At 35.2% G+C, this 21,254-nt stretch overlaps 2 protein-coding genes across 2 annotated transcripts; both read left to right on the forward strand.

Moving 5' to 3' along the window:
• Positions 1 to 9,830: 9,830 nt before the first annotated feature.
• LOC142550219 (uncharacterized) lies at positions 9,831 to 12,218 on the forward strand. The gene is made up of 4 exons (XM_075659457.1): positions 9,831 to 10,035; positions 10,480 to 10,964; positions 11,866 to 11,991; positions 12,105 to 12,218. The coding sequence occupies exons 1-4, from the start codon at positions 9,831 to 9,833 to the stop codon at positions 12,216 to 12,218; spliced, it is 930 nt and encodes a 309-aa protein (XP_075515572.1).
• A 2,133-nt stretch (positions 12,219 to 14,351) lies between these two features.
• Positions 14,352 to 17,278, forward strand: LOC142548163 (putative polygalacturonase At3g15720). Its single transcript, XM_075656493.1, has 10 exons — positions 14,352 to 14,427; positions 14,732 to 14,863; positions 15,114 to 15,248; positions 15,589 to 15,741; positions 15,841 to 15,864; positions 15,985 to 16,192; positions 16,321 to 16,402; positions 16,566 to 16,674; positions 16,772 to 16,885; positions 17,021 to 17,278. The coding sequence occupies exons 1-10, from the start codon at positions 14,425 to 14,427 to the stop codon at positions 17,252 to 17,254; spliced, it is 1,194 nt and encodes a 397-aa protein (XP_075512608.1). The 5' UTR covers positions 14,352 to 14,424; the 3' UTR covers positions 17,255 to 17,278.
• The last annotated feature ends 3,976 nt before the right edge of the window (positions 17,279 to 21,254 follow it).

Genomic DNA, 21,254 nt, shown 5'->3' on the forward strand with positions numbered 1-21,254 from the left:
TCAATTTATACCAAGGTATTTGTCCAGCATCTTTGAATAATATTTCTTGCATCTTAATCCATTTACATAAGATTAAGATTCACCTAGAAAAATCTCGTTTAACAATCTAAGGTAATTCTTTTTCTAATTTTTTTGGAAAACTCCTCTTTTTGTTGTACATATTCCAGTTCCAAAATCAATATAAGCAGCAAAATATTATGCCTTATATATCTTGTTCATGAAGGATCGTGTGCTGATGCATTTGAAGGCATTTCAAACACAATATTCCCCAATGAGCTGCAATAGCTTTGGTTAAAAACCAAGCGAAAGAAACTCGAAGTAATCCTTCGTGAAGAAGACTGTTAGATTATTAAACATTTTAACTTATGTAAACTGAATAACTGAAAAGCAGGGGATCAGTTGTCGCATATATCAGTTCAATTATGGCAAAAACTGAACTGACGAATGCTCTAATTGATCCTGTCAGTTTGAAAACAACAGTTAATCAGTTAAATACACAAGATATGTTTATGGATGTTCGGAGACTTCAACTGCTCCTACGTCACCCCTCTACAACCTCGGGTAGGATCCACTAGAAGACTTTGATTTATACAACTACTTGTACAAACCCACCCAGCTTAACACTTACCCACTGCCTAACTGAACTCCTAGTCTGGACTGAAGGCAACACCTTCCAGCTAACACTTCTTTAACGTCTATGTGAGAAAGACTACATACACAAGTTTAACGTCTTTGTGAAAGACAATAATTGGGTGGAGGTGAGTGTGTTCATGTGTTAGAAATGAACAAGGATGTTCTCACACACTGAGGGAAATAAGCTTCTAAACTAAGCTGATATGACTGAGAATCGTTCCTTCTGGACTGATTGCTTCTGAAAGCTAATATAATAAGCGTGCCCTTTCTTTTTATCTTTACACACTCTTGTATCTCTTTCTTGTTCTATATTTTGTCTTCACTGATCTCCTCTTTATATAGGCAGGAAACTGATCGTACAGCGAGACTCAATTATTGTATATGTTGCATCTTGAATTCGTTCCTTAGACTCTGTATCTCGACTTTTCGACTGCCCTTCTGAAATGTTTGTCTTCAATGCTCTGATGCAACGTTCATTATTGTTCTTTAATTGGACAATTGCTTTGTACCTTTGTGTATAGCTGGAATCCATTGAATGAGTTTGTCTTCATCTACAACTGAAGGATTCTTAACTAACACTCCGAACTAGTCAGCTGAACTGATCTTCAGTTGGGCTGGTGAAATCAGTTTGACTCGTCAGTTCAACTGATTTCACTCTCGTTCAGTTGAACTGATCAGCTGGGTTTCTTCATCAGTTGAACACTCCTTCGGCTGGACGGGCTTATGAGGTTCTCATGTTGAATCACCTATCAACTGGACAATCAGCTGAACTACTCATTTGACATATCAGTTCGCTTGATTCAGTTTGTGCGATCAGTTGGGTCTTCAGTTTGCGATGTAAATAGCTCGTAACTGATCATAGCTTCTGTACACTTAAGGTAAAACATTAGTAACACAAAATAACAGTTTTGTTATCATCAAAATAAATATTGCGAACTTGAAAAGTTCTAACATGACATATAACATTCCTACTTGAATATATATCGAGAATGAGCTAGAGGTCATTGGATTTTCCACATTCTGTTCTTTGCCATGAATTTCATTCATTTTCCAGACTTTTCTAAGGTTTGTATTCCTTGAGAAACTCTAGCCCAAGAACTAATTGATCTTGTTCTTTTCGTGGGATTCCTTTCATATGAACTTCCATTCATTGATATTGATCATTCCTTGATAAGTTTCTATCATTGGCTGTTATAAATAATATATAGAATTAAAAAGAAATTGATTTCTTTTTCTTGTAATATCAAATACTATTTCGAATTCTCTCCACTCTTTTGGACAGTGAGCTTTCCTATTGTCGAAAATATTTTTAATACTTGTTGGGTTTTCTGGACAGGTGTTTTTCCCCACTCGTGACTTATTATTCTATCTCATTGAAAAGATAGTTTTCTTGATGTAAGTATAAAACTTTGATTTCTTTGTAGAATCAGTTTGCCTTGAATCTAGATATTTGTTTCCTGCATTAAAGAAAACTCGATTCTTTATTTATGGATAAATTGCATGAGAAAATTTTCAAATATTTATGGTATTTCAATAAACTTATTTCTAATAAACGATTATGAGCGATGTGTATTAGATAGAGCACATGAAATTTGATAGGTAAAATAATATGATATACTACCATATTTAATCAGCATATTTTCTTTGAAATTTTGATTTAATGTTAATGGTCGGCTGAAATATCGATTTGCCAGGTTATAGGCGATTTGTGGGTAAATTAATCCTACAATTTTTCCTGCACATAGATTCTCTGATATTGATCCCGGTATTGAATCTTGAAAATTACACATTTTTTTATTGCATGTAGCAATGTCAATGGGTGAATCAATTCCTTATTTAAAAATAGTTTTTATCATAATATGAATTGCTTCGATATGAATCCAGGACATGATTTGTGCTACTTCTATCTTGAGTTTTTGTAAATCCTCTCTAATTTATTCAAAAGAAATTAATTGAATCTACATCCGATCTTCCGTAAGTTCCATTGGATTGTCATCTCTAATCTGAAGACTTTATAAATTAGATGATACTTTAATATGTTTCTCAAAGCAAGATTTACTAAGAACTTTTCTACATGTCCTGTGGAAAATCTTTGATATCTCCATGGGCTAGGATTTTCTATCATGATCTCTAATAAGCATTTCTATCAAGGGACTTGATATTTTGGCGAAGAAAAATCGAATTGTTATATTTTCTAGTCTCGTGAATTTCATTTATATTTAATGAATAACATAATATATTCATCAACTAAACAGATGTTATGTGGAGACTATACAGAGCTTGAGTATATTTATTTTTCTTCTCTGTTCCTTGACGGTTAAAATAATCCACCCCCTATAAATTGTGCTTTAAATAAGGTAGTCATTCTCCTAGTTATCTCACTAAGGGATTCTCCAGCTAGCACTGACTCTTTAATTTCTTCCGAAGTCATGTCCTATGAGATTTTAAATGATCTCATCAGACTCATTTCTAAAAGTTTAATGAATATATCTTTGTCGAGATCAAGTGATCCTGTTGTGATTCTCATAGCCGATGTCCATTCATATATGAGATATAATCTGTTTTTGAAATCCAATACATCAAAGTTAAACATAACCCCATAAAGATGTATTGGTTCTAATTCAAACTTCTCATAGAGCGTTAGGTGCAAGTGAATTTGATTTTTCCTTGACCTTATTCTCGCGGGGTGTGCTTCTCCACTTATTTGGAAATCTGTTTGGGGTCCTCTCATATTTATATTATGAGATCCCACACTAAATTTTGGTGGTTCATGGGAAGATGACCAAGTTATTGAGAGATGTTCACCCTATGTTGTATTCATCTTAAGATCTACAACCTTTATATTCGCAAAATACTCAACAAGGTCTTGAAGATCTTTTAAACCAATCATTTATATAGTTATCATCAGCTTAATTTCTTTTCTGAGACAATTTTAATCAGATTAGTCATTTTTTCTGTCTCTTAAAGGTTTGGCATTATCTTGATTTTCCCTCTTTGGTGTGATAAGGGTTCAATACCAAAAGATGGTTATAACCTTCCTCCGAGATCTTTTTACTAGAGATTAGTTGTTGTTCTAGAGTTTGGATTCTTATTTGAATATCATTTAATGTCCCAAGGATTTCTTCTTGTTTTTCAAGAATTTTCTCAATTTTATGTGGTACATGGTATAAATGATTTTCATAGTTTTGTACTGTTTTTTGGATATCTCTAAGATCTTCGGAGAGTTTAGAGAAATTCAGGACTATTTCTAAGAACATATTACTCTGAATCATAAGTTTACATTAAGATTCTGATATGTTCCTCTTTGTTCCAATGTCTAACTTGAGTTAGCTCTTCTTGTAAATATTTCAAAGTATTGGAATAAGTATTGCAAATATTTAATCTTGAACGTATATTCGGATCCATAGTTTTTTAGAAAATCTCCTCCTGAAACACATAATTACACAATAATAATAATATTGTACGTTTGAAATATTTTTACCACGGATTTGATACAATTTCTGGCCTAATTATAAAATCAATGATATTTTTTTATCACTTGGTCAAAATTGGAGAGTCCGAACCAAATTTTTATGTCCTAGGAAGTAAATCCTAAAATAAAACTTGAATTGATGATTTCTCTAATTTACTCTTAAATTAATTAGTTTGATTATCATATCATTTGTAATGTTATTTTTTCTTGACCATTAACATTTAAGCAAATAAATGTTTGTTCAAATTTATTGAAATCGGAACCAGAATTATATTGTGATTACAAAAGAAATTTACTTTATGCCTTGTGACCATTATTACACCATTTTAAATAGAAGGTATATCTCACGAAAACCATTTGCCTTTATAATGACAAAGAAATTAAAAACGAAATTGAAAATACTTTTAATCCACATAATATTGCCTCAAACTTACAAAAAAAATGTTACAAACATAATTTCTAAATTTAAATTGTTTTTTAGTTTGGGTCCTAATTTTACAGGATTCGTCCTTGTAAAATCCAGGATTTTAGATTTTATCATGATAATATTTTGTACCAAGATTTGCGAGATTTTCGGAATTTGTGATGTGGCATTTTTTGGAACTCAAGAATTTAAATAATATCGTGTATATTTTTTCGGAATTTGAGATATGCAGAATTTTACCGGATATAGATCTAAGATTTGATATACCTGGATAAAGATTTAAGCAAGAAGATAACACAATCTTGGAACTAAAAATCTTGAGGATTTTATCATGGGATTTTCGAAAATAATATTGAAAGAATATTAGGGAATTTTCGAAAATCATAGATAAAGGGAAAAGTTTACACGATAAATGCAGCTTGGGAAAGATTTAACTACCAGGATTTTAGGAAAATAATCAAAATCTTATTTGGAAAAAATACTACTAAATTTCGGGTTTAAGTCAGCAAATTTGTGGGATTTAAGAAATATAATTTTTATTATTTTAGGAAATAAAAAGTCTACCGAATATTGGGAATTAGACACAAAAGTTGAAGTTTTGCAGGCTGGGCAAAGCATAAATTTCAAAATTTATCCTTGGGATACATACATGAATTTCGAAATTTAGGTCTAGGATAAAGAATAAAATTTAGATTTGATCACGATTTTGGATGGAGATTTAATTCAAGTTTAAACGCGCGGATGACATCTATCGAGATAGCAGCCAACCCCTATAAATAGGAGGGCCTATAACTCGAAAATTCACACCATTTTCTAATCCAGTTTTTCGAGTTTCTCTCCTAGTTTTCTTAGGATTTTCGAGAGCTCGCTCTCTAAGTGTGCGAAGAAGCGAAGCGCTGCTGCAGTCCAACCACGAAGCTAGGGTTCGAAATTCCAGTGCAGGAATTCCCTCTATTCACGTTTTCTACGATATCTAAGGTAAGTGGGCTTCTTTTAAATGTGTAATTTCGGTGTATGCATTTTCGTATTTTCGAAATTTCGGTCGAGTACAATTCTTCTTCTACCCCTTCTGGCTACGATTTGTGCATGAGTTTTATGTTGACACTGTGAGGATTCAACTTGATATGGGAGGGAATCCCAACTATGATATGACCCTCATACGGTGGGGATATAACCGATCCGGCCTCGCCCCCTTAGAGGAATAAAAATTAGGGACTGACGTCAGTAAACCATTGAAAGTAGAGGAATCTCAGTGTCAGGTCAAGGATACGAATGTGGTATGAGTCAATTTATGCATGGTGTGTGTGTGTACGTATTTCAAATTTTATATGCATGTTGTTGTGTACTCGAACGGCCCCCACTTGCTGAGTATTTCCCAAAATACTCACCCCTTACAACCTTCCCATATAAATCCGAAGATAAAACAGAGGAACAAGTTGAGGAAGAAGAGTCGGATCAATTTTGGGGCTGGTGAAATTATTTAAATTTCGAGAATTTTGCTGCAAGGATTTAAGAATTTTAGTAGGTTTATTTTAATTGTAAACGCTTCCGCAATTTATTCAATTTATTCAGTGTTAAAGACAATGGTTGTTTTTGCGAATTTATGAAATAAACTGGTTTCGGTTTATACTGTGCTACGAGGCTGGTTGTTTATCGATTGTGTGATTGATGAACAACGCCGGTGTCAATCCCGAGTTTTGGGGCGTGACATTTAAGTGGTATCAGAGCCGCCAGGTTCAAAATCCGAGTGGAAGAATCGAGTTTCAAAAAAAAAAATTTCGGATTTCGGCCAAACAGCACCTTACGTGCGCCGCCGAGCTTTTTCGCCAATTCCGGCCGATTCCGGTAACGTGTGTTCGATCAGAGACCAGTTCCGAAATTTTCTCGACGAAACGAACAATATCCCTCAACCAATTTCAGATTTAGTGTTAGGGTGAAGCCGTAATTTCAGATCTAAGAAATAGCGCGTGTAAACCCTAAACGCCGAATATTGTTTTGTCCAATTACCCTACCAATCCTACTCCGATTTTAAATTAATTTTACACAAACGATACACAATCCATGGGTAACGTTTCTCAACAATCAATTTTGGGATCGGATCAAGAAATCAAAAACGCCCAATTTCAAGGGAGTTGACCGATTTTGAGCGAGTTCCGGCCAAATTAGGCAGTTTTCCGACCGATTCTGGCCATGCCGTCACCGGTTCCGTAACCCCTACCCCGTCGCTGACATACGCCTCTGCTCCGACCGTACTCTGGCGAGTCAACCCAGCGAGTCAACTCGGCCGAATCATCGAGTCAACCGGCCAGCTTTAACCTCCTATTTTCGGAAATTTTCGAAAAATACATATAAATTTCGATACCTTGCTCTATTAGTTCTTGATATTTATTTTATCCTATTTTTGATATTCTGAGCGTTTCCTTTCTTTATTGTTTCAGGAAATGGCTCGTTTCCGTGTCACCGCTCGTAAGAAAGTAACCCCGATTACCCATACGGAGACTATTCAGTTGGATTACCACCAGCATCGCACACGCGCTCAGGCTGCTATACATTTAAAGGAATTGGCTATAGGACACCAGGATAGGACTATCAGGAGGCTGAGAGCTAGTAATCTTGAGAGGAGGCAACAAGTGGAAAATCTGACTACCAAACTGGAGACAACAGAGAAAAGAATTGACGAGGTCTTCCAAATGTTCGAGCTCGTTAAAGAACATAACTGCGAACTGCGAGAGTCATTACAAATAACGATGAGTCAAGCCAAGCAAGCTAAGGAGGAAGTGGATAGACGCACCATAGAACTGTCTGAAGCTCGTCAAGCCCGGCTGAGGGATAAGAAAAAAATTGAAGAATCCTGGAATGTGATCATGCAATTATCTAGGAATAACCAAAGGCTATCCAAGGAGGTAGACGAGAGGAAAGCAAAGGAGAAGGAGCTCATCCAGAAGAATGAAACAAACTACGCACACGCAAGAAATGAATTGAATGACGCGATAGGAAAGATTCTGACCCACAGGGAACAGATTGCTGAGTTGGAATCGGAAAATCATAGCCTTCAGATGCAGCTGGCAGATTTCATAGACCCAGAGATGCCTGATGACCCCGAGGAGGAAGAAGCCCCACCTGATGTGGCAGTGGGAAACGGCGAGATAGCGGATTAGAACATTTTAGTGAATCATTCTTAGTAGTTTATTCCCATTGTTGCTACGTTTTATTTTCTTCAGTACATTTATTTATTTTGGTCATGTTCATTTATTTTCCTGTTTGAGAAATCAATAAAATATTTTATTTGTTCCATTGATTTCAATTTACTTCTGCACAATCTATTGCATGAACCTTTTCGGATAGCCACACCTACGAGTAAGACCATAGAAACTCATGAAATTCACGAGGATTGTAAGATCGGTATCGCTAATCAGACTTTCAGTGCCGACTTGATACAATTGGTTATGGTCGATTTTGACATCATTCTAGGGATGGACTGGTTAGCCAAAAACCATGCAATAGTGGACTGTAAAGGGAAAAGAGTTAAGCTCCGAACCCCAAATCAGGCAGAGATCGTGTATCATGGTAAATCCAAGGAACGAAAATCACTCCTTTCCGCTTCCCAGGCATGGAAGGCCATGAAATCCGGAGAAGACATCTACCTAGCAATGATCAACGAAGTGCAAGGAGAAGTCGAAATGAGGATAGAAGACATCTCAATAGTATGTGAGTTTCCGGATGTTTTCCCAAAAGAACTCCCAGGGACAGTTCCGGACCGCGAAGTTGAGTTCGAAATTAATCCGGTTCCTGGTGCAGCACCAATCTCTAAAGCACCTTACAGGATGGCGCCAGCTGAACTCAAGGAGCTAAAAGATCAACTCCAAGAATTGCTGGACAAAAAGCAAATTCGACCTAGTGTGTCCCCATGGGGAGCTCCAGTACTCTTCGTAAAGAAGAAAGACGGTAGTATGAGATTGTGCATCGATTACAGAGAATTGAACAAGATCACAATCAAGAACAGGTACCCTCTACCTCGGATAGACGATCTGTTTGATCAGCTTAAAGGAGCCGCCATCTTTTCTAAATTGGATCTGAGGACTGGATACCACCAACTGAAGGTCAAAGCTGAAGATATCTCCAAAACAGCTTTTCGGACAAGATATGGGCATTATGAGTTCACAGTGATGCCTTTTGGGTTGACTAATGCGCCTGCAGCCTTTATGGACCTAATGAACAGAGTGTTCAAACCATTTCTGGACCGGTTCGTAGTGGTATTTATTGATGACATCCTCATTTATTCTCCCAACGAGGAAGAACATGAAGAGCACCTCCGCCTTGCACTACAGACACTGAGGGAGAAAGAGCTATATGCTAAGTTTAAGAAATGTGAGTTCTGGCTTAAGAGTGTATCCTTTTTAGGACATGTGAACTCGGAAGCAGGAGTATCAGTGGATCCCAAGAAAGTTGAGGCAATTACAGAGTGGCCAAAACCTAAGAACGCCACAGACATCAGGAGCTTTCTTGGACTGGCAGGTTATTACAGGAAGTTCGTCGAAGGTTTTTCTTCCATAGCTATACCACTGACTAAGCTCACTCAAAAAGAATTCCAAGTTCATCTGGGAAGAAGGTTGCGAGAAAAGTTTTCAGACATTGAAAGAAAAACTTGCATCCACGTCAGTGCTAATCTTACCTACTGAAGATAAGGAATTCACCATCTACAGTGACGCATCTAAGGAAGGTCTGGGATGCGTACTCATGCAAGAGGGAAGAGTGATCGCCTATGCGTCAAGGCAGTTGAAACCGCACGAAAAGAACTACCCTACGCATGATCTTGAGTTAGCAGCAGTTGTCTTTGCCTTAAAAATCTGGAGGCACTATCTCTATGGTGCCAAGTGCGAAATTTTCACAGATCACCAGAGTCTCAAGTACTTGTTCACCCAAAAAGAACTAAACATGAGGCAAAGGCGATGGATCGAACTATTGAAGGATTACGACTTGACTATAAGTTACCATCCAGGTAAAGCGAACAAAGTGGCCGATGCTCTGAGTCGGAAAAATGGAGGCAAGATCACTCTAGCTTCACTCTCCGCCCAGCCATGTCTGCAGGAGACCGTCAAGTTAAATCAGGACCGAGACCCCGAGCTAAAGAAACTTAAGGAACAAGTCAAAAACGGGAAGTCTCAAGATCTACAAATTGATGACAAGGGAGTCGTTTGGATGAATGGACGACTGTGAGTACCGAACAACGATAACCTTCGCCAAGAAATACCATCAGAAGCACACAAGTCCAAGTTTTCAGCCCATCCAGGCAGTACAAAAATGTACAGAGAACTTAAGAGGAATTTTTGGTGGAACGGAATGAAAAGAGATGTGGCAGTATTCGTCTCTAAGTGTCAGGTTTGTCAACAGGTCAAAGCAGAGCACCAGCGACCTAGAGGATTATTGCAACCGTTGGAGATACCTGAGTGGAAGTGGGACCATATCTCCATGGACTTTGTGGTAGGATTTCCAAAGTCAAGGCAAGGTCAGGACGGAATATGGGTAATTGTAGATAGACTTACAAAATCTGCACACTTCCTACCCGTCCGTATGAACTACAATCTGGACAAATTAGCTACACTGTACATGGACAATATTGTAAAACTTCATGGAGTACCAGTGAGCATCCTGTCTGATAGAGACCCAAGGTTCGTCTCGCGCTTTTGGAAGAGCTTTCAAGAGGCCATGGGAACGAAAGTAACCCTAAGTACGGCCTATCATCCTCAAACCGATGGACAAACGGAGAGAACCATCCAAACTTTGGAAGATATGCTACGAGCATGCACTCTTGAATTCAGTAGCAATTGGAGCACTCATCTACCTTTAATTGAGTTTGCTTACAACAACAACTATCACAGCAGCATCGGAATGGCCCCATACGAAGCTCTTTATGGAAGGAAATGTCGATCACCACTTTATTGGGATGAAGTGGGAGAAAAAGCAGTAGTAGGACCTGAGCTCGTACAGATAACAGTAGACAAGGTTGCAGTAGTCCGAGAGAAACTCAAGGCAGCTCAAGACCGACAAAAGAGTTGGGCAGATCTGAAAAGAAGGCCAGTGGAATTCAACGTTGGCGAGAAGGCCTACGTGAAAGTGTCGCCTATGAAAGGAGTTGTCCGATTCAGTAAAGCCGGGAAGCTAAACCCCCGTTATGTAGGACCCTTTGAAATTTTGGAAAAAGTAGGCACACTGGCATACAGATTGGCGCTGCCGCCAAACATGTCTAGAATTCATAATGTTTTCCACGTGTCCCAACTACGGAAATACATCTCGGATCCAAGCCACGTGTTGGAAGTAGAACCGCTCATAATCGAAAGTAACTTGGGAGAAGAGCTGAAGTACGAAGAAGTTCCCATTAGAGTCGTGGACACCAAGAACCAAGTACTGAGACGACGAATCATTCCCTACGTCAAGGTACAATGGTCGAATCACAACGAAAGAGAAGCCACGTGGGAGCTAGAAGAAAGGATGAGAAACCAGTACCCGTACCTCTTCGGAGACCAAGCCAACCCAAGTTTCGAGGACGAAACTTCCCATAAGGAGGGAGGGATGTAAAATCCAGGATTTTAGATTTTATCATGATAATATTTTGTACCAAGATTTGCGAGATTTTCGGAATTTGTGATGTGGCATTTTTTGGAACTCAAGAATTTAAATAATATCGTGTATATTTTTTCGGAATTTGAGATATGCAGAATTTTACCGGATATAGATCTAAGATTTGATATACCTGGATAAAGATTTAAGCAAGAAGATAACCCAATCTTGGAACTAAAAATCTTGAGGATTTTATCATGGGATTTTCGAAAATAATATTGAAAGAATATTAGGGAATTTTCGAAAATCATAGATAAAGGGAAAAGTTTACACGATAAATGCAGCTTGGGAAAGATTTAACTACCAGGATTTTAGGAAAATAATCAAAATCTTATTTGGGAAAAATACTACTAAATTTCGGGTTTAAGTCAGCAAATTTGTGGGATTTAAGAAATATAATTTTTATTATTTTAGGAAATAAAAAGTCTACCGAATATTGGGAATTAGACACAAAAGTTGAAATTTTACAGGCTGGGCAAAGCATAAATTTCGAAATTTATCCTTGGGATACATACATGAATTTCGAAATTTAGGTCTAGGATAAAGAATAAAATTTAGATTTGATCACGATTTTGGATGGAGATTTAATTCAAGTTTAAACGCGCGGATGACATCTATCGAGATAGCAGCCAACCCCTATAAATAGGAGGGCCTATAACTCAAAAATTCACACCATTTTCTACTCCAGTTTTTCGAGTTTCTCTCCTAGTTTTCTTAGGATTTTCGAGAGCTTGCTCTCTCAGTGTGCGAAGAAGCGAAGCGCTGCTGCAGTCCAACCACGAAGCTAGGGTTCGAAATTCCAGTGCAGGAATTCCCTCTATTCACGTTTTCTACGATATCTAAGGTAAGTGGGCTTGTTTTAAATGTGTAATTTCGGTGTATGCATTTTCGTATTTTCGAAATTTCGGTCGAGTACAATTCTTCTTCTACCCCTTCTGGCTACGATTTGTGCATGAGTTTTATGTTGACACTGTGAGGATTCAACTTGATACGGGAGGGAATCCCAACTATGATATGACCCTCATACGCTGGGGATATAACCGATCCGGCCTCGCCCCTTTAGAGGAATAAAAATTAGGGACTGACGTCAGTAAACCATTGAAAGTAGAGGAATCTCAGTGTCAGGTCAAGGATACGAATGTGGTATGAGTCAATTTATGCATGGTGTGTGTGTGTGTACGTATTTCGAATTTTATATGCATGTTGTTGTGTACTCGAACGGCCCCCACTTGCTGAGTATTTCCCAAAATACTCACCCCTTACAACCTTCCCAGATAAATCCGAAGATAAAACAGAGGAACAGGTTGAGGAAGAAGAGTCGGATCAATTTTGGGGCTGGTGAAATTATTTAAATTTCGAGAATTTTGCTGCAAGGATTTAAGAATTTTAGTAGGTTTATTTTAATTGTAAACGCTTCCGCAATTTATTCAATTTATTCAGTTGTAAAGACAATGGTTGTTTTTGCGAATTTATGAAATAAACTGGTTTCGGTTTATACTGTGCTACGAGGTTGGTTGTTTTTCGATTGTGTGATTGATGAACAACGCCGGTGTCAATCCCGAGTTTCGGGGCGTGACAGTCCTGGTTTATTTAAACTTCCAACACTGAGTTGTTCATATTTTTATAAGGATGAAAATTGCATTCGACCTTTTGGTGTGTACTAAGTAAATTCTCAAGGTAATGTTGTAGCATGCAAACTATGATAATTAGATAAACTGCACTGAATAAATCATGTAGAAAATGTTGGTCGAGAGAACAAAACTTCTAAATATTAGTCAAGCTCTCTTCCATCAACAGATGAGTACGAACTTTATGCATAGCTTCATGTTAGACGACATAATTTTCACTTGTTTTTTTTCAATTTTGCTTTCCGATTGCCTTTCGAGGGTTGCATGATGTGGCTTTCGAGTGAGCTTGGAGGATTCAATCGAGGTCAAGGATTAGTCTATGCAAATGGTAGTTGCTCATTTTTTAGTGTATACCTATTTTATCAACTCGCACACCTTAAAACCAAGTAAGAGTTTCATGTTTTAGTTGATAAAAGAATATTTAATGCTCCACTGACTATGTTAATTGCCTCATAATTTTGATAAGAAACGTCCATAAATCAGGCTGACATAACAGTTTTATCGATTGAATCTAGCAAGCTATAAAAATTGCATTTACCAGTGTGTATATATATATATATATATATTAAAAACACGAAGTTTTTAAAGATAACTAATTTTATTTAAGGGCCTGCGTGATTTTTTAAAGTTTCGACAGGAGTGCCAAATGCTACTGCCCCAAGAAATTCATTGATTAATTTAAAACGAGAATCAAAAATGTAAATTTTTAAAAATTCCCCATTATATATAAATGTGATTTCCCAATAAAATAAAATCGACCAATCAATTTATAATATGAGCCAATGAAAATTATTTTTTTTAAAAAAACTCGATTCTAATCATTAATCGTGTTTCTAACCTAAAATTATGTTTCAAATCAATTTAAGGTCACAAAGACATTGATCGCTAGCAACCTAAAAATATATATAATTGAGAAGAAAAATCGATAAGCTCCTTTATAATTTACTTGAGGGAATTGAAGTATATTAAAAAATCCATAAGCTCCTTTTAAAAATTAAATATATATGGAAAAAAATTGAGTTAAAGATGATTTTTTTTAAAAAAAAAATTAAGTATAAATTTTAAAATATTATGCTACGAGTCCAAAATTATTAATTATGTGAACTAATAAACTATCCACTGAATTAAATGCTTTGACCCCATCATTTTATAAAAGATCCGTCCACATACTATGTTCTTATTATAATTTTCAAAGGTTAATGAATGAGTTTCGCTCATTTCACCACGCATTTTTATATATATGGTGAAGCATGCAACATGTGTTAACCCTAATGGTATATATAATCTCACAAAATTTAACTTTTCTAGGAAAAAAATTAAATACAACATTAATACAGAAGTAATATATATAATGGGAAAAATTGGGAAATCAAATGCAAGAAACATCGAGCCACAAAAATATAATTCATTAATGCATTATTCTCATCTTAAAAAATTGGTGATTTGGGACATTGAATCCTCTGAGTAAGGCTAGATTTTGTGGCCACAAATTGGGTTGCCAAAATTATAATCCTTGTGTTCATATACGCATTGACACTTTTTCTAGGAAGTCATTGCCACTATATATTCGGAACACATTTGCTTGGATCAGTTAAGGATTAGCATATATATATTTGCATTTTGGAATTTTTTACGAAGTTATTCGATAAATGGTACGAGTAAAAAAGCTAGGGCTTTTGCAGTTTTTAAATTTTCCTTTTGTTGATATCATGTGATTGTTTAATATTTTATATGTACAAGTAATCAGATACACGCGTTGCGTGTACATGTATTCAACGCTAATTATGCTGACCAAAGCCAAAGCAAGGTCACATATTCTTTTTTCTGTGAACTTGTGTATCATGAAATATGACATGGTATATGGAGCATGCATGGATGAATATTATTTTTTTTGTGGTAAAATAAAAAAGACATATTTATTTATAATAAGCATAATAATTCTACTTCATGGTGCAGAAATTTGTTCAATATTTTGTGATTCTGGGATTGGTATTCTTGGAATCAAACATTGCAGCAGATGGAAACGAAACCACTCACGATGTCAGAAACTATGGAGCTGTGGGAGATGGAATAACAGATGATACCAAAGTAAATTAGTCAAAATTCTATTTTCTCTAATTAATCTTCAAACATTACAATAATTTTTGTTTTTTTAAAAAAAAACTGTTCACTTAAGTATTAGAATTTACGAAAAACGCATAATATTAATCATAGGATGATTTTTGAAAAATAGGAAGTCATATTTTGAATTTGAAATTTGTGGGAGAAATGTTTTTTTTTAAAAGTAATTATATATCTAAATATATATTATGGATGATGTTGGAAAAACCATTGAAAGGGTTTTGAGGCAGCGTGGGAGGCAGCTTGCACGAGTGATTCTGGCGATGTAAAAGTAAGCGTACCCCCTGGGATATTTTTGGTTTCTCGTATCCAGTTTCAAGGCCCGTGCAAATCTAGACCTATTTCATTTCAGGTAATATTATATATTAATTCTATTTTATTCAGTTTATATATCGATTTTTCTTTTTGTTTTCCCTTCTAGTATAATTATTACTTTTAGTTTATTTTTTTAATCATTTTCAGAAAATATAGCATAAATACCAAAGAAAATATAATTTAATAATCTTTACCAAATAAATCTTACGTGCATATCTTGATAAATATAGTTAAAAAAAAGTTGTTCCAACCTCTAAACAATCCAAAATATGTATTTTCTTTCATCTCGCCAAAATAATATTTCCGGGAAACAAAGATCAAAGTAATAATCGGAAGTATTTTCAAATTCTTGATAACAAAGATCACACTGATTACAGATATTGGGAACCATTGTTGCTCCTCCAAGATCGAAATGGGGAAAAACTGATAAAGTACTTGAATGGCTGCATTTTCATAAAGTTGATGAGCTTGCAGTGATAGGGAATGGGCAAGGAATCATCCATGGAAATGGACATTCTTGGTGGTCATATGTTAGTTCACACAAACTCTCACAATTTTCTAATATATATATATATATATATATATATATATTAAGAGTTTTGATGCAAGTTCAAATTCTTTTATTTCAGGGAGCTGCCGAGTCACGACCCACGGTATCATCATACACTAAATATTAAAAAGATTTATATTTAGGAATGATATTAAAATTGCAAAAAAAATCAATTTTTCGTAACTTTTTTTATGGGATTTGTTTTTTTGTTTTGATTTTGCAGGCACTTAGATTTTCATGTTGCAACGGGCTTATAGTGAGGGGACTGAAACACATGGACAGCCAAAGGAACCATATTTCGATAAACCAATGCAAAAATGTAAGCATTACAAAACTTCGCATAGTCGCACCAATGGAAAGCCCCAATACAGATGGAATAGACATAGGCGCTTCAACAAACGTTGAAATTCACGACTCTATCATGGAAACTGGTAATTTCTTTCTTTCATTTTTTTGAAAAAAATTAAAAATAATTCTCGATTTGTTTTTTCATATCTTTTGGTCAATGAATGTGGATTATATTTGATAATGATTGATGAATGGTATCGAAAATTAAAAGGAGATGATTGCATTGCCATAAACGGAGGTACTTCACGGGTCAATATATCTGGAATAGCATGCGGTCCAGGACATGGAATAAGGTTAGTTTCGATTCCCTTAAAAAAGCTCGCGACCGGACTGAACTTGAAGGGAGTGACAGCCTCGACATATTGAATCCACCCTATCTTAAAAGCTTTTATGGGAATTGATTTCTCTAAACATATATATGTATAATGGGATTTATTTTCTGTTTTTTTCTTGCAGCATTGGAAGTTTAGGAAAAGATGGAAGTTACGACGAAGTGGAAGCAATAGCCATAAGCAATTGCAGCTTCCGTAGAACAGAAAATGGATTAAGAATCAAAACATGGCAGGTGAAAAGCCAAGAGCTAGCGTGATGAGAGTTTTTTTTCTTTTCTGGGATCGTAAAGTTCAAATTTATTATATATTTTTCGATATGATTCTCCGTAGGGTGGCAAAGGATTTGCCAGAAGAATCAGATTCTCAAATATCAAGTTTGATGCAGCCGATAATCCTATAATTATTAACCAGTATTACTGCCCTCACAAAACATGCAGAAACAAGGTAATTTATAAGCCTAGTTTAACCAGAATTTCCGGTCCTAGTAACTTCACTTGAATGATATTTATTTGGTAAACTCACATCATGAAGTCTAGTTTGATTCACTCGTCCTGCAATAAGCTTCTCTTTATTCATCAGAAATCTGCTGTCAAAGTTAGCGACGTGACGTACGTCGGACTCCACGGGACATCCATCAGCAAGGGAGCGACCGTCAACATCAGCTGCAGCCAAACTGTTCCTTGTACCCATATCCGAATGGATGATGTTAACATAGTACCGACAGATCAAGGGGCGCCATCCGTTCAATGCATCAACGCCGACGTGACGGAGCATTTGTCGAACCTAGCTCTCCATTGTCACAATAGTGAATGAGTCTTTTAGACAACTTTCAAATCGATATAGGTATTAGGCAACACCAGTTAGATTTTAAGGTTTTGTTATGATTATGTTTTCTTGGAGATTATTACAAGCTAAAAGATAATTTTTACAATCTTTTTGAATTTTATATAACCATAAATTTAGTGATTTCATTTTCTGGGAATTATGTTGCTTTTGATTGAATTGAAGATCTATAAGTTTCAGGTTTTTAGTGCCCACTCGATTCAGTTATTATTAGATGGGAAATAATTTTTTTTTGCTTTCCTTGTAATTATGTCCACCAATTGCAAACCCGTCATTCCATAATTATTAATTAAATATTTGTTTTTAGGGTTAATAGTAGATAAATCCTCAAACTCAAACATTATTTATTCTAAAACTCTCCCCATATAAAACACTTTGTTTCAATTCCCTAAAATAATAAAAATGAGAAAAATACCTTTACATGTGTTTATTTAATTATTGATTTTACTCGGCCAGAAATGGTATCAGAGCCTAGGTAAAATTATTTCAAACATACAAAATTTATTATTACTATATAATTAACTGTTTGAGAAGAAAAATTTTCTCAAAAAATATATATGAATCTGAACTCAGGTTCGAGATTAATTATTTGCAAAGTTTATTCCAAAACTTTAGAATATTGGAAACATGAAGATCTAACCAACGTTAGATATCTAGAACAAAGAGAACTTATCAGAGTCCTAAGGTGAATTTATTATTCAAAATAATAGGTTCCTAGAAATAGTATCGGATTCCTCTAAACTCTCCAGAGATCTTAGAAAAATTCAAAAGACAGTACAAAATTATGGCAATAAGTTGTATTATGTATCACAAAATGTAGAGAAAATCCTTGAAAAACAAGAAGAAATTCTTGGAACATTAAAAGATATTCGAACAAGAATTCAAACCATAGAACAACAACCAAGTTCTAACAAAAGGACTTCGGAAGGAAGGTTACCACCATCTTTTAGTACTGAACCCTTATTACACCAAAGAGAGAAGGCCAAAGTAATGCCAAAGCCTTTAACTGGCGAAGAAAAAATGACCAATCTAATTAAAAATGTCTCAGAAAAAAATAAATCTCATGAAAACTTTAGAAATGATTGGTCTCGATGATCTCCAAAACTTTGCAGAATCATTTGCAAATCTCAAGGTCGTAGATCTAAAGATGAACACAACCGAGGGTGAAACACCAGCAATAACTTAGTCATCTTCTCATGAACCACAAAGAGAAAGTGTGGGTTCTCATAATACAAATATGAGAGGACCCCAAATAGATTTTCATACTGTTGGAAAAATCACACTCAGTATGAATAAGGTCAAGGAGAAGTCAAATTCCCTTGCACCAAACACCCTACGGGAAATCTATTTTGGAACACATACATTCTTATGGGGTTGTGCTTAACCTTGATTTACTGGACTTTAAGAACAGAGAAGATCTCAAAGATGGTTGGACATCGGCTATGAGAATCATAACAGGAACACCTGATCTCAACATAGAAGGATTCATTAAACTTTTAGAAATGAGTCTTATGAGATCAGTCAAAATTGCTTGGGACATGACTTCGGTAGAAACCAAATAGTCAGTCCTAGCCGGAGAATCTCTTAGTGATATAGCCGGAAGAATGACTACCATATTTAAAACACAATTTATAGGGGTAGACTATTTTAATAGTCAAGACACGGAGAAGAAAAAGAAATATATTCAAGCTCTGTATAGCCTTGAAATACATGACATCTGTTTATTAGATGAATATAATAGTTATTCACTAAATATAGATAGAATTCAGAAGCCGGAGAAAATATAGCAATGCAACTTTTCTTCGCCAAAATGCCAAGTCCCTGGAGAGAAATGCTAATTAGGGAATATGTTCTGGGCAATCCAGATATTTTCGCACAAAGAGCCTATTTTCTCAAAGAGAAATTGGTACAATGATGTCATATGACAACATTACAAAAGAATTACAAACATGTAAAATGTATTAACAAACATACTCCTATATGCTATAAAGAAAATGATCTTCCAACAATTATTGGAAGTAAATCACAAAGGCAGAAAAGAAAAAGCTTTAGATTTCATTATTATGCCAGAAGTTCTTAGAAATCAGGAACAATATGGTATAGACAAAAGGCCAGATATTACAAATCTGGGAAAAAAAGTGAACCATCAAGAAGTAGAATGTCATCTTATACATCGAGCACATCTCGAAGCACGGGAATAACACCTACAAGGAAAACTTTCAGGATAACAAGCATTTTATTATCGTGTAGGTGTTAAACTGCTTGTTATTCTGATAAAAGGGGAATAAAACGTTTTGATCTGATCCCGGATATTGAAAAAATAGTTTATTACCCAGATCTTGTTCAAGTATAACAGTTTGAGGATATTGTCTCGTATAAAAGTATATACGAAGAAGAAGAAGTCTTAAGTCAGGAAAAAATCTGATGGAACAGAATCAGAATCTCACTAAAGACTAGGTGTTTCGAAACGAAACATATGAAGATTGTCTGGTTTCTATAGCCAGACGATAATATCTCATAACATGGTCCAAACGATCATGAGACAAAATTTTAAACTATAGAGATATCAAGGATTCTCTGCAAGACAGCTGAAAAAATTCTTAGAAAAATTTGGCCTAAGAAACAGAAAACATCATCTAATCTATAAAATTTCTAGAAGAGAAATGACAATCCCCATGGAACTTACAAAAAATAGAATGGAGATGCAATTATTTCATTCTGAAGTTACAAAAACTAAAGATAGAAGTAGCACGAACCATGTCATGGATTCATATCAGAGCAATCCAGATTATGATAAAAGCTACTATCAAAGAAGGAATATATTTACCCATCGATATTGCTATATGCGATAAATGAATAGATAACCTTCAAGATTCAATACTACGAACAATCTCAGGGAAACTCTGTCCAGGGAAAATTGTAGTAGTAATTTATCCAAGAACTGCCTACAACGTTACAGATTGAGATTTCAGACGAGCTTTAACGTCGCATCAGAACTTCAAAGGAAAAAGCTGATGAAATAGGTAATAGACTATATTCTATTACCTATAAAATTTCATATGATCTATCTAATACACATCATTCAGAATTTTTTTATTAGAAATAAGTTCATTGAAATACCTGAAATATTTGGAAAAGTTGCTCAGACAATTTATCCAAAAATAATTGAGTTTTCAATAATATAATAAACAGATATCCAGATCCAAGAAAATTGATTCTACAAAGGAATCAAAGTCCTAACCTGGAACCAAGAAGACTGACTTTTTAAGGAGATGTAATTACAAGCTACAATTGGGGAAAAATACGTGTCCAAGAAACCCAACATGTACTAAAAAAATTTTCGACAATAGAAAAACTTAGATGTCCAGAATGATAGAAAGAAGTAGAAATAGTATTTGATAATATAAAACAAAGGAATCAATTTCCTTGTAATACCATAACATACATTATTTAGAACGACCTATGATAGGAACTTACCAAGGAAATTATTAATATCGGAAAATTGGAAGTTCATATAAAAGAAATCCCAGGAAAAGAACCAAATCAATTGGTTCTTTAGCTAGAGTTTCTCGAGGACCATAAACCTTAGAAACGTCTAGAAAATGAAATGGAGTTCATGGTAGAGGATAGAATGTGGAAAATGCAATGACCATGAGTCAATTCTAATAGGGACATTATAAGAATAATAGAAGGCGGAATATTTTGCTGCTTATATTGATTAAAGATATGGAATCTGTACAAAAAAAAAAGAAAAGTTTTTCCAAAAGAATTGGAAGAAAAATTACCTTAGATTGTTGGACGAGATTTCTCTAAACAATTCTTAATCTTATGTAAAAAGATTAAGATGACATAAATATTAATCGGAGGTGCTGGAAAAACACCTAGGTACAAGATAAAAATACCACCGATTTATTTTCATGATATAGGAGCTGACATTCTGTTAAGAAACAATTTCTTACAAATGTTAAGT

This window comes from Primulina tabacum, chromosome 6, assembly GCF_025594145.1.
Source record: "Primulina tabacum isolate GXHZ01 chromosome 6, ASM2559414v2, whole genome shotgun sequence".
Lineage (NCBI taxonomy): Eukaryota > Viridiplantae > Streptophyta > Magnoliopsida > Lamiales > Gesneriaceae > Primulina > Primulina tabacum.